This window comes from Camponotus floridanus, unplaced genomic scaffold (assembly GCF_003227725.1).
Source record: "Camponotus floridanus strain SB8 unplaced genomic scaffold, Cflo_v7.5 scaffold5, whole genome shotgun sequence".
NCBI classification, from domain to species: Eukaryota; Metazoa; Arthropoda; class Insecta; order Hymenoptera; family Formicidae; genus Camponotus; species Camponotus floridanus.
This window is the reverse complement of record NW_020229658.1, coordinates 2157981-2185085: the sequence shown is the minus strand read 5'-3', so window position 1 is coordinate 2185085 and position 27105 is coordinate 2157981. Positions and strand designations below refer to the sequence as shown.

The window sequence follows — 27105 nt, the reverse complement described above, 5'->3', positions numbered from 1 at the left end:
ATCGGCTATATAATAATATATTAGCCGGACTTGCGATTATACCGAGTGGACCTCTGCGATTGAGACGCAAAGAAGCGCGCTCCGTCAACCGCCTGGGAAAATGGAGGAATATTATTTCGCCCGATTGACTTTGCTCGCGAATCGTCGCGTATCATTAAAATCTTTAGCGGAATTAATTAACGACGTTAATAACTGTTTGCGCGCGTTATTGCGGTGGGAGAGATTCTGAGAAAAAGGAGCCATCCGGTCGCGATGACCGGATTATGGATATCGCACAATGGGACACACGATACTACCCTTATGGCGAAGCCGATCCGCGCGGGCGGACTGTCATTGAATATCACGTGCCTCTTTATTGCAAGTGCCTACCTCCCGGTTCGCAGTACCACCTGTACCGCCCGCATCGTGAAACAAAGGGGACTGCACCGCCAAAGATCCGTTTCGATGGAATATTGAGTGACGTCAAACGGAATTTTGACACTCGAGATCGCTTCCGTTCGCTTCAACTCTCGTTTAAGCATCCCTATCGGAACGCGAGGTTAAAGTTAAACCTTATGAGAATCTGAACGTCTTATTGTCTCGGGCGACAAGTAATACAGTTCTCGCCGAGTCGAGTCGTGCGGAGCTTCGTGCCATTCGAATTCTTGGCGGACGAGACTCGAGGTGTAGGCGCGAGACGTAGGCCGCGTACGTCAGAAAGATTAATTAATTCGCCAAGTGCCTCGTTCTCGCCAGCGGCCAGGGGACGAGATAAGCGATTCGACGGTTCGCATGACGGAGGCGGCGACTGTGCCATAACTCGCTCGAGACTCGCCCGCGATATCGCACACGCGGCTACCGCCGACACGACGCACAACCGCGTCGCGTTTAGCATATAGAGTGCAACAATTAAGTGGCGGAGGGGGAGGAGGGGGAGGGGGAGAGAGAGAGGGACGGACTTTCCTAGGGCGATTTATGCCACGGCGGTTTCGCATTTCATTCGACTTTACTCTTATTGTCGTCGCCTTAATAATCAGCATCGCGGCCAGATTAATGCACACGGTAATTGCAGCTCGGGGCATTCCGCCTCCCCTACTCGTGACTAATGGCGACCTCCTTCGCGGACTCCGCGTCCGGAATGACGGACTGACGGAGGACGTGAAGTCTCTCGGAGATTTTTTTCCACCTCGCTGACGCGATCCGTGAGATCGCCTCGGTTTCCAGGAGCGATCATCAGCAATCCGTTCGTTTGACGGCTGACAAAAACATTTATTTTTTTTCCACGGCAAGAAAATAATAGAGTTGCCTAGTTAGCGGAGAAGTTTAATTAAAAAACTGCGTGTCCTCCAGCGCGATGCGGCGATTGCGGAGCACGTTGCCTTCGGCGTGCTATTTTTTATGCTAGGGTATCGTATAAATACCGACTCTGCTGCTCATAAGCTAGAGAGGGTCATGATTTTACCATGACTCCGTCAGATAGGGTTATCGAGAGTATCGCCGCTGACTTAACCCGCAACCGGCTCGTGTTATCGCGAATCCCACTTATTTGCTCGCATGCGCTAATCACTCGCCATATATCTGCCATTCAGGCCGAGTTATTTTACAAATCGCTTCCTGGTCCCGAGAATTTCGCAGGGAATGCCTTTTATCGCACGATGAAAAATTTAATTCAAACGTAATTAAAATGTACGCGAGAGAGATGTAATTTTTCTTGTAAAATAAATCACCTAAATATCGATAGTTACGTTTTACGTCATCGATATCGGTGGCATCAACAGCGTCGTGAAACTTATTATTTAGAGCGAAATGCGGGCGTACATTTACCGGGAACTTTATCTCGTAACGCGGTCCATTTTCGAGGCAGCACTTTACAATATGCATTTTTGCCGTATTGTACGCTCTACGAGGCAGATCGTTCCGGTCTCCGAACAGTTGAGATTCCGGCGGCGCAGGTATACACGCTCCGAAATGACTTGACAAATAGGATCGTCGACCTGAGACGCGGAGGCGCATCCCGGCGAAAATGACGTTTCGTACCGTACCGGCGAAACACAAAGGTTCCGATAATGGAAGTGGAGGAGACAATGGGCCGCCATCGTCGGCGAAATATCAATTAAAATTGGGCCGACACGCGTTGTCCGTTCTTTATGTCTCTCATCGAGAAGCTTGAGGAATAGCGTTCCGAAAAGGGAAATCGAAATCGCGGCTACCGTTCGTGGGACGGCTACCGTCTTACGTCCATTTCACGTCATTAAATTGATTCCTTTCAATTCTCGTAGGATTTTTCAAAACTCAGCATGGGAAGCATTTTTCCTCTAAAATTCTTTTCTCTCTCCTTGTACAGTCTAGATATTTTAGATTGCTTTCGTTACGGTTAAGTATCGCGAACAGCCAGAATGTTAATCGTTGGGAAAAGAGGTCGAGGACTATTATACGCGGGAAAATAAGCACCGATGGGAGCGGCTCCTCCCATGTCGCTCGAAGACGAGTAATGACATTACTCGCAACTAACTGGATAAAGTGCAAAGTGTACGCGTAAGAGACCGAGTCTCGACGAGAGCCGTAAGCCGAGAGCGCATTGCGAGGAGGAAATACCGTTAATGTTAGGAACCGCGCTACTAGGAAGGCACTACGTCGGTAGCGATAGCGCTGCGGGAGGGAAAAAAGATATGTACAAGGGTTGGCCCTTTTCCTTTCCCGCGCGAGCCTCTAATGGCCCGGCGGGTCTTAAGGGCGATTTAAAAGGCTCTTAATGACATCTACTGGGCTGGCGCGACGCGGTTCTAATTTCATCCCAGTGGAAACTGAAGAAACAAGTGAATTAAGCAGCCCGCTTAATGACAGATCGGGTTCGCGGAGGCGAGGCGCTTCTGACCTTCCGTGTGTAACGATATTCCAGCAATTTATGCGTTCTCGCGGTGCTAATCCATTTTAATAATTCTCCTCCTCCTGCGCCGAAAAATTCGCTCGTCGTCGAGGAACGCGCGATCTTTTCTTAATCGCTCGAGGACTCTCCTGAAATTGATTCCGAGTGAAAAATAGACGCCTTTTATTCCAACGAAATATTTTAGACTCGAATAAAATAGCTAAAATAAATTAAACTCAACGATTGAATTTTCATTCGCGATACAAAAGCGTTCTTGAAATCTATTTTCATCTCTCGCTGGCAAAGTATGGGAATCTTCGTTACAAATTAAAAGAACGTTCGTTCCGACAGTCGGTGCACGATCGAATCTCCGGGAGGTAAACGATCGGTAGGTGGAGAGGTTAAGGCGGATCGAGGATGAAGAGTTTAAGAAGAAGCGACGAGGAGAGAGAGAGAGAGAGAGAGAAAGAGGAGGAAAGTCTCGAGAAAAAGGGCGGGGGAGGAAGGGTGGAGAGGGGGACGAAGAGTAATCTACATAGGCCGAGTCACCGGTGGAACCTTTACGCCCGACAAAGGCCAGTTCTCCCCCTTCATTTTTGTCTCATTTGAATATCTTCATTAATATCCTACCGGCCACAATCACCCGCCGCACCACCAGGCAAACCGCATGCATTACTCGACTTCTTGCCACCATTTAATCGATCCTCGCACGTAGATTGCGGCCAAAGGGGCGACTTGTCACTCGTCACATTGTCATCCCCGCGATCGACTAAACGAGATTTCGAAAAGCGCTTCTCTCGAGGTAATGAAACTCGCAAGCGAAACGTATCGCGGGCCTTTTCCGACGAGATGAATTCGTCCTCGCACGATTCTCAGGCCGCTTTAATGGCGATGCTATTATCCACGTGCGCTCGTTTGCGCGGGGAGAGATCGTGCCGCTTATAATCGTTACGGTTCGCGTTTGAAGGGCAGCTTTTCGACTGCCGAGGCCGTTGTTCTTCATCCTGTCCCGAGTGTCGCGGGTCAAACCGGCCACGGATCGGACGATCTATCAAGTCCGGAACGATACCGAGTAATTATTCGGCTCTTAATGACTCTTACGCGCGGCCCGTAACGAGTTCGAACGTGCGCCGAGCAATGTATTATAAACGCGCCCCTTTCACAATGCAAATTCCGCGGCGATTCATTAGGAGCTTTCGCTTAGGCGGAATTATCGCTCGTCCGTTGCTCCAGGACGCTGCGAGTCGTAAGGGTATTGTTCGCAATTTTTTCGCGAATTCCTCGATTCCGTATGTCCCGTCAATTTACGATCGACGCGCAAAATTAATATCTTATGTTCGCATCCGACGAGAGTAGTCGGCGTCGAATATCGATGGAGGGAACGCGAACCCGCGTAATTTGGACCACCTATACTCCCGACTAATCATAATAGCGTTTGGTTTTGGAGGGAGGGGACTTTTTGCGTTCCGAGAGCATCTCATTCACGAGATCGCCACCGAGAGTACGGGTATCTACGGGCTCGAGTACGTAGATGCGAACAACGTGTCTTTGCACGAGTGTGCGTACACGAGCTATATATACATGTATATTCGTACATCGGAACATAGTGATCGGGCCGTACGAAAGCGAACGAAAACCGAAAGAAGATAGCGTAGAAAAAGAGCGGCGGAGGCAAGAGAAATAGAGGAGAGAGAGAGAGAGACAGGGAGAGTACCCGGGGCCGAAGAAGCCAGCCAGTCGGTCGGACTCTGGCCACATAATAATCGCCCGGCACCATTAAACTAAACCGGCGAATAATATTATATTAAGCTGTAGTCGAAGCCGAGAGGGTGGAATAGTGGATCGACTCCGGGGAGAGAAGGGGGATCGGGGGGGAGACAGAGGAGAGTGATCGAAGCTTCGGAGGAGGACGGCCGGGGCATCGGCGCTTCTCAGAACTAAGTAGATTCGAATTTCGATACGGATGATCGGGCTGAATACAAATTACTCATATATGCCCCCTCGTCCCGAGTAATCACACGGTGGCTGCTCCACCGCGGTCCAAAAGAAAAATGCTCCTCGCCGAACGCCTCTTTTATTTTCTTTTTGCCCCCTGTCCCCGGTCTCCTTTTCCACGGTCGTCCTCTTCACCCGGTCCATCCCCGTCTCGTCTTTCTTCTCTATCGTCACTTCCTCCCGCTCTTTTTACCCTTCCTCTCCTTCTCCTCTTCCTGCCTTTTCCCCCGCGAATGCACCGACCGAAAATTTCTAAGATAGATTGCATCTCGAATAATCGCTGTGTCGTTTAATTTCGCCCGCGATCAATGTCCTTAAGTATTCTTTCTTCGAATTGCGACTGTATTCAAAGTAGTTTTTATAAAGTTTTTACTCAACAGATGCATAGATTTGTTTAATAATCGAGCGCTATAATCAAGTTTTTTCTTCCCCTCATCGTTTATAAGTTTATGCCTGATATAAATGTCTATACTTTTGCTTAATCATTAATCATCGGTTTCTCTCCGGCCGAATCGTTGGTACCATTGAGGGAGCATCAGTCGGCGACCGCGAGGATGGCCCGAGCGCGCAGCTTTGCGCTTTTAATATGACGTTTTGAGAGCCGACTCGAGTGAACCGCGCGCTCAAGGGAACCGGAGAGTCCTGCCCCCAAAACTCCGGGGAATCCAATCATGATTATTATTCCGGGCGAATCGATTGCAGCTCTCGATAGGATTGGCCCGGTTCTCCCCGGTCCTCGACTCGCGATACCCGGTTCTATAATGCCGATACCGGCGCCGCGGCAGCAGGGGCCCCGACTCTCGCTTCGCGGTGCAACACACGTGTGCGGCTACGACGACGGGGTTGGTTTCTCTCTCGCTCGCAGCATAAATAATTAATAGTAGTCGGAGAGCCGCGAAGTCAAGTCGGCCGGTGTTTTGCGGTTCCGAGGCTCCGCCCAGGCCGACTACGGGGCTCCTCCTTGTACCACCGAGTAGAACTCGATCGAAGAAGAGATCGTCAAACGGAACCAACAAAGATGATGTCCGCGAGGAACCATCCGCAAAGAATCGCGCGGCTGTTCGTTTTCCCCTCGAACTTGTCATTATCCCTATCGCGCGCGATACGTCAGCCTTGGAGCGTCATTTTACGTTTGCCACGATGAAGGATGCCGGCAAACGTCACTTGCACGTGACTAGTTTATCGAGGTGAAATTGTCGCTATAATTATGTAATTAAATGACAACTTAAGTGAAAGATTATATATTGTTGTCTGACTGAAAAAAATATTGAATTTTTGCTCATTTATCGCAATCTTTTATTATTTAATGATTATCGAATATTATAAAATATTTTCTATTTCATTTTGAAATTTTTGCAGCTCTGAGAAAGAAATGTTAATACGCGACATGTTCGAAATAGTGATCTCTCAATGGAAACAATTTTCCATTCTCTTTTCCTTTCTTCGTATATCCGTAATTTCAATACAACTTTGGCTTAACTTGAAGACATCTTTAGGAGCTATCATGATCCGCGGAGACGTTTATGTAAAGCGGAATAAGTGCGATGCTGCTGGTTCGATAATCGTAGCACGAATAAAGCGGATCCAACAATCTCTATTCTGGTCGGGAGAGGATCCTTACGTCGAAACCTCGTAGGATGAAGGTTCTCTCGGTGTCGAGAGAAAAATAGGACGAGGTGCAGGGAGCTGAGCTGGCGATAAGGAGTCATAAAAAATAATGACCGGAAAATTAATCGAATTCGACATCGGCCCGTCGCTTCGACTTGTGCCGCATCGTGAACTTTTGCCGCGGCAATTCGAATGTAAAGCCCATTACATACGATATCGCTGGGAGCAAGCGAGATTTGATCCTCGCGATCGCGGGACGAAATATGTGAATGAAGAATATCGAGAAAAACTTTGAAAATATAACGAATAACCTTATTAATTTGATGTCGCAATATCGCTTAATTTTTTGATGGGATCTTTAAGTGGAAGAAATAATTTATCACTTTCGCGTTCCTGGAGGAAAGGATGCGCACGTAAGATTAGATCCTCTGTTTTTAGACGATTATTCATACGATTCTGCAGAGCGACGACGTAACGTTTTCCGGGCTGGCGAGCGTCAGATGGGGCACGATCGGAGACGAGGCATTATTTCCCTCCGAGGGGGTATTATCATTATCGGACGAAAGGGCGCGGAAGGAGCGAAAGGCGGCGGAGGATGACGTTCCCGTAAGAAAGGGTCGAGTTTACACAAGAGTTACCGGCGATTCGACGAGCGGAGAGAGGCGCTTACCGAATCACTTAAATGATTAAGGAAAAGGGTTGTGTTTAGACAGCGTCTCGGATCTCGGGCCATTTCATTCTTCGACGCTCGGTTCTGCGTCGCGACTCCTCCACCCACGCTGCCGACGTCTTAGGGTAATCCGTTTTGTCAACGACTCTCGACCCTCGCTTGCCTCATTACCTTTCTTTTTATTCGTTTTCGCGCGATCCTACCGACACGCTCTTCAACGTCTCGTCTTAAAACGCACGAACGTCGTTTGACGTTGCGATGCTGAACATTTGAAAATCGCTTCTAATGCATTTTAATTGCTGCCCAGGTGAATTCTTTCCTCGGGAGATGCGTTAAAAAATGATAACGGTATAGACAAAACAGTGTCAAGTATAGCATTGTTTTCTCGGGTCGCTCCGCTCGGGGAAACATATTGATCGATGCTGTTGTTTCTCGCAGCCAGAGCGAACAATAATGTGAGAAAAATAAGAGGATGAAGCGAAGAAGAAGAAGAGGGAAAAGAGGAAGGAGATGAAGATCTATCCGTCTCTCGAGCCGGAGGCCTCCGAGCTCTTTTCTCTCTTACCTGTACCAATATACATTGCCTCGGCAATGTCCGCATTCTGCGATATTTGCAGTCTTCGAACAGCATAGCTTCTCTCCGAGTAAACATCGTGAGAGATAAGGCGCACACCCAGGCGCAGCACCTTGATTTAACCAACATTGCAGCACATCGAACGGCAAAAGGAGAGGCAAGGGGGCACTCGCGAAAAAATCTGAGAAAATTTTAGTTTCAAAAAGCTTTTTCTTGAAAGCTCGCAAGAGTCCTTTTTAATCGCTTTTTCTATAAATGTCGAAGAAAGAAAAATTGTACGCGTACTACTTCCATTTTCATAATACTCGTTCTCGCGAACGGGAATTCAATTAAAGTCACTCCAGCAATACATCCGGAAGCACCGAAAAATCCCAGGATACCGAAAGGGTGAGTGGGGAGGAGGGTGAAGGAGGACGTGTAGTGTCAGTAGTTATGGCTATCGAGAGTCAGACCCTGGGCCTGAGCGAACGACGGACATTAAACCTATTAAGACGGCAGAACCGCGGCGTCAAGAGATGACAGTGATAAACTCAGCCCTCTGACACGGAGGTCCCTCTCTCTGGAGAATACCTTCGCGAGGAATTAGCGTCTCTCTCTTCCTTCGCTCGGACGTCGTTTCGCTCGCGCGTCAGGGATTTCTCGGGAGGCTTACATTGAGAAAAAGCTAGAAGGATGCCCTCCTCGCTCGGTCGTAGGCGACCTCGATGAGAACCAAGGCGAGCCCGTAGAAACGGCCGGAGCCAGGAGGGCAAGCAAAAATAGCTGGCCTCTCGTATATATCGTTACAGTTTATTATAATATAATTATGTATCCCCCTCCCGCCCTTGTAGAAAAAGGATACGTTCGATCGGCGGGGCGGATAGCTTCGCTCCCTGGCTGAAATGGCTGAGCAAATACGAAGTCACGAAGTCGTTCGGGATCATCTGATCGGGTGCGGGGACGGGTTCACCAATTCCTACCTCACGAGGAGTCACGTTCCTTGCTTGCACGAGGTCGGGAGTCACCCCGTTGTTCTTTTCCCGTATGTGCCTGCACACGATCACGAGGCTCGTGACAAGAGCCTTACGGCGCCATCGGTGTACAATGCATCGATGCGATCTTACCTCGAGTAATGGTCGTACTTTTAGGGATCTTTCGAAGAAAATCCTCGATCGTTCACTTTTCCCAGTTATTGTTTTTCGGGAAATATTATGTGAGCGAGATTTAATGATGACGAACGATTTTTACGTGATTTTCTGACTTTAGATTTTCGATGGCGTTTCGAAATCTTTTCGGTATCGCGATGGGACAATATCGGGGTACATTGCCCCCCTTTTCCCTTTAACTATTGGCAGCGGCGCGAAATTTATGCAACCGTCAAAATATGGCTTCACCGCACTACGAAATATATGGTATAATAATTCTCGATATCAGGTGCCTTTAATCACCTTAAATCCACAGTCTGGGCACACCCCGTGTTCACTTAACTTCAGGGTTATCTTAATCTTTCGACAGCTGCCCAGCGCCTACTCAATCGTTTCTGCTCTCCTTCACCCTCGACTCGACCGTAGCACGTAGTGCTCCTTTATCCTTCTACTCCTTTCTTGTCTCGCCTCGTTCTTGCCCCGTGGCCCTGGCGTACAAACGCACTTGCGTACAGCGGGAATTTCACGTCTGCGAACGACACAAGGTGTCGACGAGCACGTCGACAACATCGATACATCAGCAACGCGTTCCCTGTTTTGCATAAATTTGTAAATTTCTCTACAAAAGCCATTGTGCGTGGTTGGCAGGTATTTACTTATTAATATTGTGACATATAATAAAGTAAAATCTCTCTCTCTTTCTATTAATGTGAGCGGTGCAAAATGCAAAATTATTGTACAAATTATTAAAATAATTTCTAAGGAAAAAATCCGAGAAAAAATATATAAATATAAATTTGCGACTTCAATCATCGCTAATATTATTAACGATAATTTCATTTTAAATCATACCCAAGTAATAAAGAGTCTCCCCCATCAAGACTGTTATGCGATGGAACGGTGATGCGTCTCGTAGCTTGTAAACAAACGTATATTACGCCGGAACGTGCTGTCTAACAAAACTTTTACGTTCCATAGGTTACGACCAGCTTCACCTCGTCTTCGGTGCCAACGAGAAAAGAGGAGGTGCTAACGATGCCAGTGGGAAAGATGCGAGATAACTCGACAGGTAACTAGCTGCCAGCCGAAGAGAGACAAAGAGAGTTCGCTCGCTCGCTTCTATCCGCGATTTGATTACTATGGCAGGAAATTGGGATTGTCGGATTCGCGTTGACCAGCTTCGCAACCGATGCGAGGATCCCGATGGACAACGAGATTCAGCCGTGAATTCTTCTCCCCCCCTCCCCCCGTCCTCCTTCCTCTTCGGCCGCTTTGCATGTCACGCTTCGATGCGTGCTTGCGATATCGAGAGAAGGGATCGTAACATCTGTATCATTTGTCAAGACTCATCAGGACGATTCGGAAACGCCTTGGAAAGTATCTCGCGGACGATATTCCGATACTTGTCGAGATTTAATTAACTTGGCTTATTTTGAATCTAGACGCGCATTTTCTCGCGGAATCGCGACATCGCGCGTGAATCGACGGTTTCGACATCCGCAGGAAGACTGTTGTTTCTCGCATTTAAATAGGCGCCGCCGAACCGGAGAGGAATCGACCTAATTGTCGGCGATACTGCACACGCGCGTATTACGCTACCTAAGTATGCACTTTGGATGCGCGGTGGCGGACGTTGGATATACCTTATTACGCGGTGGATCTTTTCAACGCGGGTAGATGCAGAGGAAACGATAGTGATTCCGGCTTGTTAAGCTCCTCCTTTAATTGCCCTTGGGTTTTCATCGTCCGTGCGTATACACGCCGCGATATCGTCTTAACGCGTCTCCGGTGTAGGAGCCGGCCGTTGAGGACGAACACCTCGACGCGGGAGAAATTTAGCGGAAACGCGGAAAAGATTATTTCCGCATAATCAGCTTTCATATCTCTTTCCCGCTCCTCCTCGAATCTCGCCCTTCAATGCATTTTCTTACATTTCCCTCTTATTTTATAACAATAAAATAAAATGAAATAATTTAATTGATATAAAATGAGTGTCATTTTATTCGTCTGATTATCCCTCGAGCGAGGTATCGTTGACTCGAGCGAAGGGCGCCGATTTCTGTGAAATCTGTCCTCCGCGCGCGACTCGGCAGTGCATTATTTTCCAATATTACATCAACGACGCCGGGGAGCGAAGGACGTAGGGCGAGGAGAGAGACTCCATCGGATCACGCACGGTTGAATTTCCTAGTCGGGGGAAACGGGAGAAGTGGGCGAACGCGGGGGCGTACGGGGAAAGGGGGTGGAGGACGGAGGGTCGACGAGCAGGGGGTTAAGCGGACCCGAGGGACACGTCGTCTCGGGCTTCGAAATTCCCTAATCGATCGTGCGCTCTCTCGACTCGAATCGAGATTGAAAGGTTCGCGTGCATTGCTCCAGAAATGAAGGAGCAATTTCAAGCGGCCGGCGCTCGCTCGCCCGCAGCCACACGGATAATCTTTTAATTCGCTTCGGGAACGGCACGTTCCGTGGCCGCGAATTTTTCCACAGGCGGTCTAGAGAAAAGAATTATCTGCACGTCGTCGCGCGATCGATCGCGCCGCGCGACCGAAATTGCCGTGCCTCGGCTCCCTCGTTCGTCTCCCTCCGCCCGCCTTCCTCTCTCCGTCCCTCATTGCGTTCCTCATTTTTAGTATGAAATAAAAAATTATTCCGCAATCTCTCTTCTGGCGCGAGATCGATCTCCCGTTCGATCGTATAAATCATAGGCGTACCTTTGTGTCGGGGGAGATCCCTCCCGCCCCCTTCCCTTATTTCATTTCGCCACCGTAGCTCGAATAAAACTGCCCCGCTCTCGGCCCCGCGTCCGCGCTAATAATAACGAGCGATCTCGTCGTTGTTGGCGAAATAATAGTCGGCGAGGTTGCGCTTGACGGAAAACAATAATCCGGCCCAAAAAACAATCGGAGTGGAAAAACGGCCGGCTGGAAAAACGCGTTTATATTTCACCGGTTGCGAGAGTGAATTCCCTTTGTGACTGTAGGATGACAATTTCACGGCATTTAGCCGCGACGGACCGGGGCCCCGTGGCGGATGGACGCGCGAAACAATGCTCGCCGTTCGTTTTTTCCTCTCCGTCTCTCGTGTCCCTCCATCCCATTCGTACTCACCCCCTCCGGCTCTCCCGTCTCTCTCTCTCTCTCTCTCTCATTCCGCCTCGTTCCGCGCTCTCCACGCGCGCCCGATGGTCTCTTTCTCATCGTGCCTCGTACCTCTTTCTGTTTTTAATCGGTAACAAAAGCGTTATTGCGGAAATTAAATGACACGTCGTATGGCAGCGCGCGCGCGGAGGGCGAATTGTCGGCTTAAAAACGTTGGTGCGCGAAAAGCCCGCAGCGATAGCGGCCACGCGAATGGAATTTCAACGTTCCGCCGGTAAGTCACTTTTTGGCTTTGTACCGAGCCCGGACCATGCACGAGCGGTCCCTACCACTCTTTTTTTGTGTTTTTTTTTTTCACTGTACGCGCGACTCGCGTAGCATTCGAGTGAAAGGCGCATTCTCGCGCGCCCAATGTCGCTAATTAAAAAGAAGATAAAGCCCGGCAGAATAATATCGCGCAATATTGTTTACGACGGATGAATAAGATTGGAGAAGGAATTAAAATTAAGCGCGCGCATTACCTTCGATGAAAATATATATATTAGGAAATAAGGCCAATTGCGCGTTCTCTCGAGAGACGAATCATTTATCGTCGTTATATTTCACGGCGGCGTGGAGAACAATATCTCGGGGAGATTCTGCGTGTTGTCGACTTCTCACGCTGCCGGTGCGATCCAAGTGGAACGCCCAAGGTTTGAGCTTGCTTGTAATTTCGCGGATGGAAGGACTCGCGCGCGGTGCAGCGATCCGACGCGAAAGTCGAGCCGCTTTAATTGCACATGCAAATCCGCCCGGTGGGGGCCAGCGGAGTCGACGCGACGCGAGTACCAATGCGGGGAATCCATCGAGAAACGGGGCCCAATTCTATTGTCCGATCTAGGATCTCCACTTGGGAGCGAAGTAATTGATAGATCCCTTTGGATGGCGAGGAGGAGGGATCGAGGAATGACAGGTTACGGGCCCCGGGGATGCCGGGTTCGCACGACCCTACTTCGCTGCCGTGTTATTAGTTAATTCTTACAATTACTCGTCGTCCCTGTGGTTATTCCATTACGGTATAACTCTCTCGTAGATCACCTGGACTCCTTGTCCCTCCCGCGCGGCTCATCCGACTCGACACACACGCGCACATATATATATATATATACGAGGAAGAACCGCGATCGGACGACATCGTCCGCCGCTGCCCGCTCGTTTGACGCGGGTCGATCGTTGGTCGACGATGCTTAACTCGCTTCCGCGATTCCTGATGACAGATTGTTACGTGCGCGCGGCATCTTTCCTTGTTTGATCGTTATTAATATCGATTACTACCTTGCTTCCAATGCCCGGAAATTTTTAATTATCGACTTTGGATTAAAATATACCGATAACGTCGCTCGTTTACTATATAATTTCAGTATTAGAGCCTCGAGATTTAAATCGGACGAGATAAATTTGTTTCTCCTTATTCGCGATCGAAGGACGAGTCGTTCCCGCGTCACGAGGGTTTTGCATCGCATCGGAATCGTAGCGGAGAAAAGCAGCAGCTTCGACGTGTAATCCGGCCGACGCCTCCTCACGACGCTGCACACACGCTAATAAATTGAATACTAACGAGTTGTAGTAACCTTGCATACAGTCTTCGGTCGAGAGAGGAAGATGGAAGAAAGAGAGAGAGAGAGAGAGAGAGAGAGAGAGAGAGAGAGAGAGAGGCGATGATGTTGCAATTGGGAACGGTAAAGTATAGGCGTGCACATCGAGTCGCATGAAAAATCCGGCAAATATGTGTTATTATCTATAACGCCTACTCTGAATATCTCGCGATAAATGGAATTAATTTCTGAAATGGAGGAAAATAATTAGGCATCGAGGAAGGAAACGCACAAAGTAAATGTAGCATGGATTTTTATCTAGCCCACAAAATCAGTAGCGGATCGTGAGACTCGTCCGCCGTCTTAATTGTAGTGTAATGCTCGTTGTGCGTTAATGGTGCGAATGAACCGAGCATTTCAATTACCAGGAGATGAAAGGAAGCAGAGCTATAGATCTAGGCCTCCTCTCTCGTTCGAGAAAGACTCTCGTGACTTACGTTAATCTACGAACGACGATTAGAGCCCCTTACGAATTACGAGTGGAAATTGCCTGAGCGAGAGAATCCCGCGTTCGTGCGATCTTTGCATATTCTCCGATTCGACGAGTTTTCGGTTCACGTCGCGTTCGCATGTCGACGCGCCAATCAGACCCGAGAAGGCTGAGAAAATAATTAGGAAACTAATGAAAAGCGGGCATTAACATTTATTCCCCGTGACGCGGGTACTTTTCGCGGTAATTAGATGCATTATATACCTTTTCACGCACGCGGCTTGCGAGAGAGAACGGAATCGCGCGCCGCGGCCATATGATTGGCAGGAAAATGGGCCGCGGGAATTATCGAGAAGCGAGAGGGATTTGGACTCGTTTCTTTTTTCCTCTCCCGTCCCTTTCGCGCTTGCAAGATACGCTAAACGACTCGTTTCGCCGATCGTTTATTACGCGATGTACGACAACGACGTCGTCCTCGACGGCGATCGCGCCGTTTTTTTACCTCGGTGGCGCCCCGGAGACCTTGACAAGGCGGGCGCCTCTTCTTGCGCCTCTTCTTCTTCTTCATTTGCCGGGTCGTGTTTCGAGCCGAGAGTTACACGCGAGAATGCCTCGCGATTGATGAGTGTGCGGCTCTTGGTTGGTAACGATCGCCGGATGTGGTCGGCGCTTAATCGGGGGCAGAGACGGAAAAATCTCTTCCGTGAGAAACTCACTTCCAGCGGGCGAGTCTCTCCCCGTGTATCGGCCCCGACCTTCCGCTCTTATCTCATTTTTCTCGCCTGTTACGACGGCGAAAGTCGCGGTTACGGTCATTTCGAGACGCGATTACAAAGTCCGCCGATATGATTACCGCTTCTCCGCGCGAGTGTATTCCTCGGATGCTTCACGGCACCCGTCGCGCCTCCCTTCAATTCGCGATTCGATAACGCGCTCTTTGTTACCCCGGGTGAGGGCCCTCGCAACGAGATCTCGACGGTCGATCGGAACGAATCGTGCCGAATTTTCTGGCGTATAATCAGCCGTTTTTCGCGGTGAACCGAGCACTCCTGTAACCGCGGGCGTCTTCCCCGGAAGGGCAAAGACGACGGGAAAGAGAAGGAGAAGGAGACGGGGAAGAGAGGAGGACTGGAATCGGGAGAGACATGTGGGGAACAGGGGGATGTGGATCGAGCCGAGGGCTCTTTCGAGTTTTGAATAAATTTGCATTGCCATCCCGCCCTCGTGCCGCATTCCAAACGAGTTAGTTTAGCGAGCGTTCTTCTAGCATAAGACCTGTGCACGCGCATGTGTGCCATTTCTATACGCTTTCGTATCGCGAATGCCGCACCCTGCGCTCCAAGGAACAGGACTCTAAGGAATTTATCTCATCGTAGAGTCGCACTGTTAGTCATGGTACAGCGACGTTACGCTCGCATACAAAATTACGTGGGAAATTTCATAATTATAAGTCACCTTTGCTATGTACAAGTAATTTTTTAAGATACAAACATTTTATTCGTGCATATATCTATTTATAATTATTAAATATATATTTATATATTTACTTAGCGTGATAATAAAGGATACACACACACACACACACACACACACACACACACACACACACACACACACATGTAAACAAAAGTAAACGTTAAAATTAAAATTGTATTAAAAGTCTCATTAAATTTTAACTTGACAAGGAATTCGGATGAGCAAAGATCGTGAGGAAAGTTTTAGGGGAGGAATATATCGAGAAGCGAAGGAACTTGAGAGTCTCGAGTACGTTGTACGTTTCATTAGATAGGCGAAACGACGTTCCTCGCTCGGTGTCGGATGCATTGATTTTCGTTTACCCGCCTCTCTCCCTCGTCCCGTCGCCATCTCCACCCCTCGGCGGGTCCTTTCTGCCCGTGAACACCCCCCTAAGGGAGGGATGTTTCGTTATTTAAACAGATTAGCGATACGATGGTCCCGGGAGAGCATCTTATGTGTTTCCGATGCGGTCCTCGTTCCAGAAAATTAATCCTTCTTGGAGACTTGTGTCGTCCAAAATTTCTCCCTCAGATATACTTACAATATTTTATATTTCGGCACAAAAATTCTAAATGACAAAGTGTAATAATTTTTTCAGAGAAACTGCAAGCAATGGAATTTTCGTTGGAAGCCTAATCAGAGTTGATTATCTTCATTATTAATTAATTTTTGTATAATTTATTATGGATATAGATTATTGTTATAGTTTTGTAGCAAAATACATTTATCTTTAAACGAAAGAGTCTACGATTTCCTTCAAACTTTCGATTCGATAGCTCAAGATAATCGGGATATAAGCAGACACTCGCGAAAAAAATAAATGTGCCGATGAGATGAGAGCTGAATAATTATCCGATACTCAGGTACCGAATTGTGACGGCGAAAAGTGCTTCCCCCTTGGCCATTTAACAGTTCCGTCAAGGTCTCCGCGGTTTCCTGGGCACGAAGTTTCGGCGAAACTCCGTCAGTATAAGAGGATCGTTCCCGGGCAAGAGAGAATCGGGGCTCTCGGAACCAATTCTCTAATACAAATTCATGAACGTCCTAGCGTTTACCCTCCATTAGAGAGAAGCGCAATCAAAACGGACTCCTCGATGGACGATGGCGGGATCCGGCCAGCTGTAAATCAAACTACGAAATTCCTTGCGTCTGCTCGGAAGTGTCGAACATGGACGGTTCCGTACTCTCGTCTCCACTTTCCCCTCTCTCTCTCTAGCTCTTTCGACGCGCAAGGGTGTAATTATGCGTCCATGGGTCCGAACCAATCGCGCGAGAAGACCTGTCGAAGACGGAATATCTGCACGCGCGTCAAATCTTCATCCTCATTCCAAACAACACGATCAGTTCTTTTCCCTTTTGCACAGCACGTGGCTTGCATCGTAAAGCAGCGAAAAACGAAGGATTCGGTAGACGACAAGACAAGATCATCTTAGATAGTACGCCCGAAGGAAAGTAGTTTTTTTAATCCGCCTAATTTTCATCCGGATCTCGCGAGACTCGCGCTTCGGGATGAATATGCGAGGCGTGAAGACGCGAATCTTGTAACGAGGTATCGAATTATCGAAGGATTTATCTCGGCGTCGCGAGCGTCGATGCCGCCCGAAGTCACGTTGTCCCCTCGTAGTTCAGCACCGAGTTCATCGTGACACGAGAGTCCCGCGTACACGGGGGACGATTCATCTCGTCCGTCCCGACACTCTGATTACTGGTTTCATGCTCGTGCAAAAGAGAATCGAAGCCCCGCCGCCGTCCCATCGCCCCGTTACACGCGCTCGCTCTCCTCCGTCCCGTTTTTGCATTTAGTCTCTTCGCGGAAGCGTAAATTAACTCCTTTGAGATTTTTTGCTCGCCTCCCACTTAGATACGGCACTTAAGGCTATCGGGCGAGAGGCGCTCGGCTCCTTGTGCGCCGCAACGCGAGGCATCGCCGGGGCAACAACACCGGCTATTCTGCCGCCCTTCACAGCTTGACGTTACAAAGTGTGTGTTTTACCTCGCACGCCATTGTATTCCCGATTCCCGTCCAAGTATTATTCTTGAAAATTCTCATTTTCGCGGATAACGCGAGATTTTTTCAGATAGTTTGCTCGAAAACGTGGCCACAAGTTAATGTTAACGAGATGTATTTTGACGATTATTCAGATCCTATTGAGGTGTAATTTTAGCGAGCTCGGAATTTTCGATACTATAAAAATATGGAGATTTATTTTATATATCTTCGGAGAAGGACGACGAACGGCTTTCGTTTTTGTCCCGCGAATTTGTGCTTCATTTTTGCCTCAACGTCCCCATTGGTTCGTGAGGTACGATCGTCTCTTCGGGGCGGACGCCAGAGGTTCGGTAAGAGCGTTTAGCATAATTCGAGGATGTTGCGAGGGTCCCAGCGCCGTTGCTGACAAAAATGCCTTGTTTTGCTTCGCTTAACTCTCCTCGTTAACCGCGTTGACATCTTGACGAAAAGGCAAGCCGGAAAATAAAATAGGTAAAAACAGAGCTGCGAAAAATCCCGCGGGACTTGGCGATATTTGCGACGCAGACGTCGTAAAATGTTAATTAAAATTTACAACATTACATGAAGGAAAATTTACAACATTACATGAAGGAAAATTTAAATGACAAAAAATTCAATCTTTTTTGCAAGATTGATTTTTTTTTACCTGTCTTTTGAATTTTTACCAGGAAGAAATTTAATCAAGTAGCAATAATATTCTATACATTTCATGCAATTTATAATTATAATATACACACATTTGCGAATAAAGCGTTTCCTGACGATTGTAAGCAATGTTAAATGAATAGGTCCACGACAACAAAATTAGGAGCAGAATTTTTGTCACTAAAATATTACAAGTACTTAAAATATACCCGAAATAATTGGCTCCATTTACTCCATTTAATTTTTTTAGATAAAAAATCATCTAATCATTCTAATATAATACCACTCAGAAAATATTGTTTGTACAAGAGTCATAAAGAGAACGTCAATCGTTGCAATTCTAATTAGAAGGGACTTTGCCATTTCTGCCGGACGAATTAAGCTAATCGCTCGCGACGGGAAGACAGACGAAACGCCGTTTCTCGTGGAGGAACGACAGGGAAAACGAGCCTTTCCCGAGATAAAGACGCTAAAACGCGAAAGCATGCACCCGAAGGGTGAAGAAAGGACACGACCCTCGAAGAGAAGCTTGTTGAAAAAAAGTTGGAGGGCACGAAATTAGGCGTACTCGCGGCGAAAGAGAGCATTAGACGCGGCCCCGGGGGTCTCGCCCCCGCTTTCGCGCACAGTCCCGTTTTATTCGATAATTATGCAAATGCCGGAATGATTGTCGGGCAATATGTCCTCGGAATAAAAGTACCCGGTCGGAGCAATTCGGTTATCTTTATGATTTCGGGTCGTCGAATGGCGGTGTAGGAGGGAGAAACGACGGGGGCACAGACGCTCGTGAAAGAGGGCTCGTCAATCCTCGGCGACAAGAGTCAAGCCCTTCATTTGCATCGAAACGTAGCCCTCTGGCTTCACCTTCTTACGCACAAATACGATGCGATCTGATCAACGTCTAAAAGACAGGTATTATCGCTGCACCTTTGATTGCGAAAAAAGAAAATCTCTCTTGAAATTTGTACAAGGATGAAAATATTTAAAATATATGTAAAGACAAGAAACATATAAACATGTCACTTTTTTTATAGATTGATGACTTTCTCGAGTAAAAAATAATGCAACTGATTCGATTTAACTGATCAATCAGATTATCTTTATAAATCATTAATTGGATATATTCCGTAAAATTAGCTTCGAGTTTTAGCTTTGCAATAGACTATTCGATTTTATTCGCTACTTTTAACGAAATAACAATATCTAATTAAGGTGCCTGAAATGAATAATTGAGACTGATGCAGCGGGATTTCGATCCGTACAACTGATTCAATTAAGAAGCCCCCGGCTTTGATATCTCGAATAGATTATATATCGCGTAGTGCATATGTATATTATTATTAAAATAAATTCCTTGTATCGAGAAAGGGTGGAGCTTGCCTCGACCAATGGGCTATCGTTGCATGCCTTGGATCGTTACGGAATTAAATTGATAGGAATACACTCATCGTGCTTTACATATCTTTCTTTAGGCCCTTTCTTTCGCTCTTCCGTCGGCGAAGATGTCGGACGTAGAATAAATTTTTATTCATCCCCTGAATGATTGCTTCATCGTTTTTCTTCTTATTATTTTTTTTAAATTTCATAATTTACTTATTTTCAAGAAAAGAGATCTGACATGTACGCACACATGCGTACGAAGCGAAAAACGCGTACGCTTTACGCGCTTCGGCGAACTGAAAAGCTGAAAGCTTTGATCCATTAGCCATGGAGATCTTTTCCATGGTTAAAAAATTTAGGGGAGAGAAAACTCTTCTCTTGTTTTTTTTTTTAACAAAGACTTTGTGAAACGAATATAACGTGGAAGAAAAATTAATACCTCAAGATTGAAATCTGGACACTTTGTCTCACTTTTTAAGACGATCGGCATCTTTTAGGACGATGAGGAAAGGACTGCGTGACAATGATTGAATGAAGAAAATCCGACTTACAATAACAACTATTTATTTATAGGTAATAATGCTGAATTACAATGAATACACTTCTTGCCTCGAGATACTAGATTGTATAAGTCCGGTCGCGAAATCGGCGTCGCTAGTCGCCGTCGCCGTGACTCGCAATGGCGACGACGGTGTTTTCCCCCTTTCCCTATTCCCCCCCCCCCTCATTCCCGTCCCGTCATGCTCTTCCTTTCTTCATACACGTCACCTTTTATTCTCGCCTTTATTATCATCCTCAATCTGGTAACGTTTTTTCCTCGATCAAGAATCGCCATTCAGCAATTATTTCGACGTTTCATCTTGTTGAGCCGAAAAACTAAACAATTTTGGAGACACTCCCTATTATTTCCGGGTCTTATATATCTACAGCAGTGGTTTGTGCGTGATAGCGTCGATGTAGCTTCGTCTGGCGTGAGAACCGGTTCGATCGATCGCTCTCTGTCCTCGAAATTTAATTTGTACTATTTGGCGTCGGCAAAGTTCTCGGCTTTGCCGATCGTGACGGTTCAGCGATCCTTGATCGTGAAAAAGAAGGTTACTCGAACGCGTCAACCCCCTTGACTTCCTCCCTTACCCCAATCGGTAGCGATGGCAAATACAGATCAGCTATCGGTGGTTAAATTTTCGTTTCTCTACGTTTAGCATCGTCTTAACGGGCTTTAGCTGGTACGATACTAGACACTATGATTATGTGAACTTTACAACACAAGAACCTTACGGCAAAAGACTTTGTACATGGATCTTAAATACGGGGACCGCCTCGCTCCGGGGAAATATTCTCGGCGCCTTTTTTTTTTTCATCGCATCGATGCGCTCGCCAGATCTATTGAAGTGTCCTTTTCTTCTCTCCCGTTGACGTTTCCTTTTTTTTCTCTTTATATATCATCGCGCACGAGGGTTGTGCCAAGAGATATTTCGCCGGATTCTCGGGCGGTCAACGCAAACGCGGGACACACGCAATATGGATTAGACTTACTTGTTTCGGTAGTAACTAAGTTATTTATATAAATAAGGTGTTGTTACGATTTATAAGACGCTAGGAGAGAACTCTCCGTTGTGTTTCCGTTTTCATCATTCTCTCTTCCTTTCTCTCTTAATCTTCCGCTCACATTTTCTCCCTCTCTTTCTCTCCCTCGCGATCTTCCTATATCTATCGCTCGCGTTCTCTCTTTCTCTCTTTCATTTACTCGCTCATTTTTGCATACATCATTCTTTCTCTCTCTCTCTCTCCCTCTCTCTCTCTTCCTTTCTCTCGTTTTTCTATGATACAGTGCTCGAGTCGCAGTTCTAATCTCGAAGAGATTTCACTTCTCCCGTGCCGAATCTAGAAGAGACGTTGTTATTTTTCGCGCTCTTGCGCGCATTTTACAAAAAGACGGCACATTTTCGCGCCTTCGTCCGACGAGAGATCGGCATTTTCGAAAAATCATCGCGATGTCCGCCTCGATCCACGCGTTACAAGCGCAAACGATCCACATCGATATCATCGAAGCCGGTTATCGCGACGAGAAGATCCGCGACTCGATGTTCGTTTCGCATGTGGCGATCGGATTGGGCCCCGCGTCGCCGCGACGACGTATAATAATATTAATAATGATAATAATACTCGAAATATCGGCGCGTCCGATCGCCCGGAATCTCTTAAAAACGATTAGCTAATTAATTCGCTCGATAATTAGGAGATAGGTACCTCTAGGAACGCATGCACGCGCGCACGCACTCTCCAGCAGTCTTTAGAAATATGCCTCTTTTCTCTTCCTCTCATCCGCCTCTCTCATTCTCTCGTTCCATTAATCGCTCGTTCTCTCTCTCTCTCTCTCTCTCTCTCTTTTCGCTCTCGCTTTCTCTTACTGTCCCGCCTACGATCCGCAATCGTCTCGGTATCGCGAGACATCGCGATGTGTTCGGTCATCACCCACGGGTATAATCGATGATACGTACATTAGAGAATATCTCTATTTGTCGTCGTCAATCAAACGAACGACGCGATCGTCGCGAACGCGAATCGGGAAGCGTGGCGAAAATATCGCGTCCGTTGATATGTGTGCGATCGGTCCGCGTCCTTCTTATCGTTAGCCGCGAATTTTGCCGGACCGATCTCGATTCGAGGGCCTCCGCTTAATCTCGAGCGCCCCTTTCGACGTCGCTCTAATCGTAGCTCTATACAAGTGTGCGAAAGCGCTCGCTTATCGTTCGTCGGAATCGCTCGTCGATCGCGTTCGCGTGAAACTTACGCGTCTTCCGACGATGCAAGATACTCTCGTAGCCTCTCTCGATACGCTCGGCATTGTTCGCACTGTTGGCCGATCCGCGAATCACCGCGGACACTCGCGCGACATTCGGAGAATCGTCTTCCGCGCGGGTTTCCACCATCGGGTCTACCATCACGGTTCTTCCTGCGAAGATTTTCTCGTTGCGTAGCTTCGCTCGTCCCTCCCGTAGCTTCGAATCGTCACTTCCTTCTCGTCGTCCGATCCATCACTCGCTTCGGCTGCTCGCTGCACGCTCTGCCTGCTGCCCTCGCCTGCCCTCGTCCGGCCTCTTCTAGGTCGCGCTCGTAAACAGAACGGAGTTCTTGTAGTAACCCGTTCGCGATTCTGGAACAGAAGCGATCGCAGGTGCACTTTCGAGTCTGTGCGAGCAATAGCTTCGATTAGCTTTATATCGCGAGATCACAAGTTTGACTCGTCGAATATAAGACATCGCGTAGCTCGATGCAACAGCAACGAATAATAAAACAGTCGCTACTACTTGATGCTAAATTTAAATCTTGCAACAATAGCATTGAGCGTCGCGAGTCTTGGTGAGGAATAGGAGAGAGAGAGACAGGAACGGATGAAGATGCGTGTGCGAGATGAATGGACGTGGGCGTAATTCTGCTACGAAGAGATTCGGTGATTGCAACGGCGAAGGTGGACCAGCTGGGTCATTCGATGATGGTTCATTCGGAGGAAGGCGCCGCTCACTAATTATCGTTGGTTCTCGAGACCATAGACGAACGCGAAAGGTGGATGAAGAGATGTACGAACCGAGTCGAGAAGAAGGGTGGAAGAGAAAGGAAGTCGGGGCCCTATCCGCGTACGCACACGTTCGTAAATACGAGACCGGCCGAGTCATCGGCCTCAGCGCGGCCCTTTGTGATCGAGCCGCCACTCTACTTTTTATCGAACTGTCGCTTATGATTGAAAATCACTATACGTTAATAGTCCGCGTGATTCGGTTTACTTTCGTCTCTCCGCGCCCACTATCATCCCGACCGTTTCAATCTGCCCGCCCTAATCCTTTCATCATTCTGTTTCATTCAACATGCGCGTTTTTTAATAATAAATTTATTCCTTTTTTCTAGTAGCCGCTAAAATTATTCTATGGAAAAAGTCTTGAGACGCGATCCGCGGCGATACGATTATTATTATATTCAATTGTCAAACTTTTAATAAGAGTTGATAATTATAATATTTTTACGGGGATGCTACTTCTCGTTATTTTATTTCTTTCACGACAAATCTCTGAATAACATTTTATCGTCGATAAAAAGCGCTTCCTTACCAAGACGTGGGAGTTGATTTTGCAAGGACGTTGCCAATTAAGAGCGGACTTGTTAATTCCTTTCGGGAGCCCCCGAGAGGGTGGGCGGGCGGACGGGCGAAAAACGATTATTTACGTGCAACGTCACGCCGGCCGGGGCCTTGGAGCATCGAAATCGCGCTACGGATATAGTTTTTGCGCGAGTTGGAAACTTCCTTCGGACAAGTTTCCGCGGAGGAGAGCGAGGCCAAGTTTCGAATATGCCGGGGCTATGCCGCTGACGCCTTTGCAAGAACCGCCGTCTCACCCACCCCTCTCTGAGAGGGACGCGACCGCCTCTGAAGAGTTTCTAATTAAAGATCCGAACTTTATTCCGTATAGCAAGAAATCGCTCTATGCGCGCCGCACGAAAACCCGCGCTCGACGAATGCGAGGAACTTGAGAAAGAGATGTATCGTCGTGTAAAGTTTGCCGACGCAATGGCACAAGAAAGGAGAGTGGAATGCATAAAACTTGTTATTTTCGAATCTTATATACTCTATGAAGTACGTACGCGTATACGATAGCGATAGCTATTTCGTGTTTTTGCTAAACGCACCTTGAAGAGGAGACTTGACTTGGTCCCTCTCGGCCGCTTGGTGCTGCCGCGATTTTCTCTCCAGCTCGAGTTCCTGTACCAGCGATTCTGCGACAAAAAAGGAGAAACAAAATTGACAGAGCAAAAGAGAGAGATAAATATGTGTGTACATGTGTGGCAAGGCATTTATAACGTAGTCTACATAAGGCAATACTATGTAATCTACGCGCATAATACGATCTCACTAGCGTTCTCGCGGCCCAAGATTAATATCGGCGTTCGGCGAACGCGCTCCGCTGCCCCGGTTGTATCGAAGGTATCGCCTCGAGGAGAGAGAAGTCTGTCGGCTCTCGCAGCAACGCACACGGACCCGGGAACGACGCGGCGGATTCGACGAGGCGTGAACCACGCGCGCCAAGGATGAAACGAAGCGGTAATTAGTGCAAAACCGGCAGCTACCGCCAGTCGCGCGCAACAGGGGGAGAGGAAAAGGGACGAGCCGGATAACGCACGAAGGCAGGCGTGAAAGGGCCGCGGGTTTGCTCACTGAATTTCGCAAGGATTAGGGTGAAAACTGGAAAATGTCCCTTTAATGATATCGCGTCGAATTAACCGGGCACACGCGTCTCCTTCCGTCTCCTTTCGAACGATTTGCGCAATAGATACTGTTGAAATTGAAATTATGAAGATTCTCTGAAGAAAAATAAGTTACATCCTGATAATGGAAATGTCCAATTGACGTTTCGATTAAATATCGTTTTGGTTTTAATTATCTTGCTAAGAAAAAGGAGCCTTTCGCAATCTGTTGGTCGATTGTTATGAAAATCACAAAAGCGGAGGATTAAACGGAAGGACGATGACGAACATCACGCGGCGCGACGAAGGGACGAGAATCTGATCGGTAAGCGTGAAATGGCGCCTCCTTGGGCAAAGAGCAATGGTAAAATCCAATTGCGAGGCCATTAAGTCCCGGTTAACCAGCGCGCGAACGTGCGAGAGAAGTCGGCATCGGCGAGGTGCCCTCTCCTTCTTTCCTTCCCTGTATCTCTCTCTGTCTCTATCACGCTCCATCTTTACCGCCTGTACCGGGACTAGAGACGGCGGGGCCGAGATTCCATTATGCTTTGAGCAACAATAGCTGAGGGCTGTTTCGTGGCACGTGGGTGTGAATTCGTGCGTTCGTCAGGGCCGTTATATTCCACGACTTTGGGGCAATGTTTGCGTTTCGCTGAGCCAAATTACCTCTCGCGCCCTTATCCGCGCGCGGGGTGTCGCGTCCCTTTGATATCCAAATGACAATTTAACTGCTCCAGATATAACCGCCCGCTCGCTCGTTCGACGAAGAAGGGCGAGGAAGGATAAGGAAGGGAAGACACCTTCGACACGATTTAAGAAAACTTTCTTGCCTCACTTGGAATGACTACGAATATGCCCTTTCGCAAAAGCTGCAAAAAGTGATTCGATTGATTGTACGAGTCTTTTTTCGGAAAGATTCGCGCCATTGTGTTTTCTTCTAATAACTTGGAGGATACTCGCCGTCGTATTGTCCGCCGGTTCATCGACGTAAGAAAGTAACGTGCGACAACGACTTGGAAATCCGGATTTCGCGATTTCTCGCGGATATCGTTGCGCACTCAGCGTATCGAATGAAGAAAGAAGCGAGCTCGTCGCTCGATCCCGGGGAATTTTGCGGAGAGTGCATCTCGAGAGTCCAGGAAGAATGAGCCGCTAATAGTTTCGCTACCGTCTTACACACCCTGACAAATCGCCCGGACAATGAAAACAATTTCAGACCGAGTCTATACGAGGCTCACCGTCCGGGGCCCTAAACGGTTCGTATTGTGTGCCACTATATCGGCCCATCTTTTTGGAGAAGGGAGAGAGAGAGAGAGAGAGGGAGGGAGAGAGGTGGTGGCGGCGCGACGCGACGCGAGGCAAGGGCCTCTAAAAAAGACGTCCGCTGAAAAAGAAGAAGGGCCCCGGGTGGCTCGCCCCCTCTATGACTCCGCATTTATCCGCACGTAATTAACTCCGGCACAATACGGCCGCGAGGAGAGGCCACCTTGCCTCTCTCCCGGGTAGAAGAAGAAAACGAACCGAATCGAAACCGAGGACAGGACGAGAATGCGAGAGAAGGCGCGATCTCGGGAGTCTCGCAAGAACCTGGAAAAACTCTGGCGCATTGTTCGCCCGGGATCGAGGATACATGGTGCCTCGCTCGTACGAACTTCATTATTACGTCTACCGATCCCGGTTGGATGGGATTCCACGAAGAAGGCCAATAACGCGCGATTGATAAGCACTCTCGCGGTCCACATCCCGTCGATAGTTTTTGCGTTCACTCAGCGTAAAGGAGAGAGATTTCCTCTCTCGCGAATTCGCCCGAGGACGACGTCCTTGGGAATTAACCGGGTTTGCCGCGGCGGCGCCGGATATCGGATATAACCGTCAACGTGATCAAGTGTACTCGACATGTTTCGTTCTTGCGCGAGCGGCGAAAAAAGCAATTTAAGTATCACATCGAAGCGATGGTAATTGGCTGAATGCTCTCGCTCTCGAGGATCGGGGCCCGAGGGTTAGCGACGGTTCTGCGAGCAAAAAATGATATGGAGCGCGAGGAACGGGGATGGACGTGGGGGCACCTAGAGGGTTGATTTCGTGTAGCATCGCGTTTTTAATGCTCTGATCTTTATGTAAAGCAGACGAGGTTCGAAGGGCGGAGAGGAGCATCGGCAACAGACGGGACAGGGGCAAAGGGAAGAGATAGAGAGCAAAATATGGGGAGGAGGGTGAACGAAAGATGCGAATAAAGGTGGGGATAGGCGCTTGAGCGTCAAGCCGACCGTGAAATTGTATGAATCAAGGAGCCGCGCGGAGACACAAAAAAGCCAAAGAACCGAGAGAAGAG

The 27105-nt window shown here is 47.9% G+C and overlaps 1 protein-coding gene across 6 annotated transcripts in view; it reads right to left on the bottom strand.

The window, feature by feature from the left end:
- Window positions 1-20350: 20350 nt before the first annotated feature.
- The window catches only part of LOC105255782 (dachshund homolog 2), a 180033-nt gene continuing 173278 nt past the window's right edge, over window positions 20351-27105 (bottom strand). For 5 of the 6 annotated variants that reach the window (XM_011265275.3, XM_020028946.2, XM_011265272.3 and 2 more), the window contains 2 exons: window positions 24219-24305; window positions 20351-22692 (listed from right to left, as the gene is read on the bottom strand). In XM_011265275.3, the coding sequence (XP_011263577.1) occupies window positions 22640-22692; window positions 24219-24305 (140 nt within the window). In that variant the 3' untranslated portion in view covers window positions 20351-22639. Of the gene's footprint in view, window positions 22693-24173; window positions 24306-27105 lie in introns of all 6 variants that reach the window. The other variant, XM_025412339.1, reaches the window with a different exon arrangement.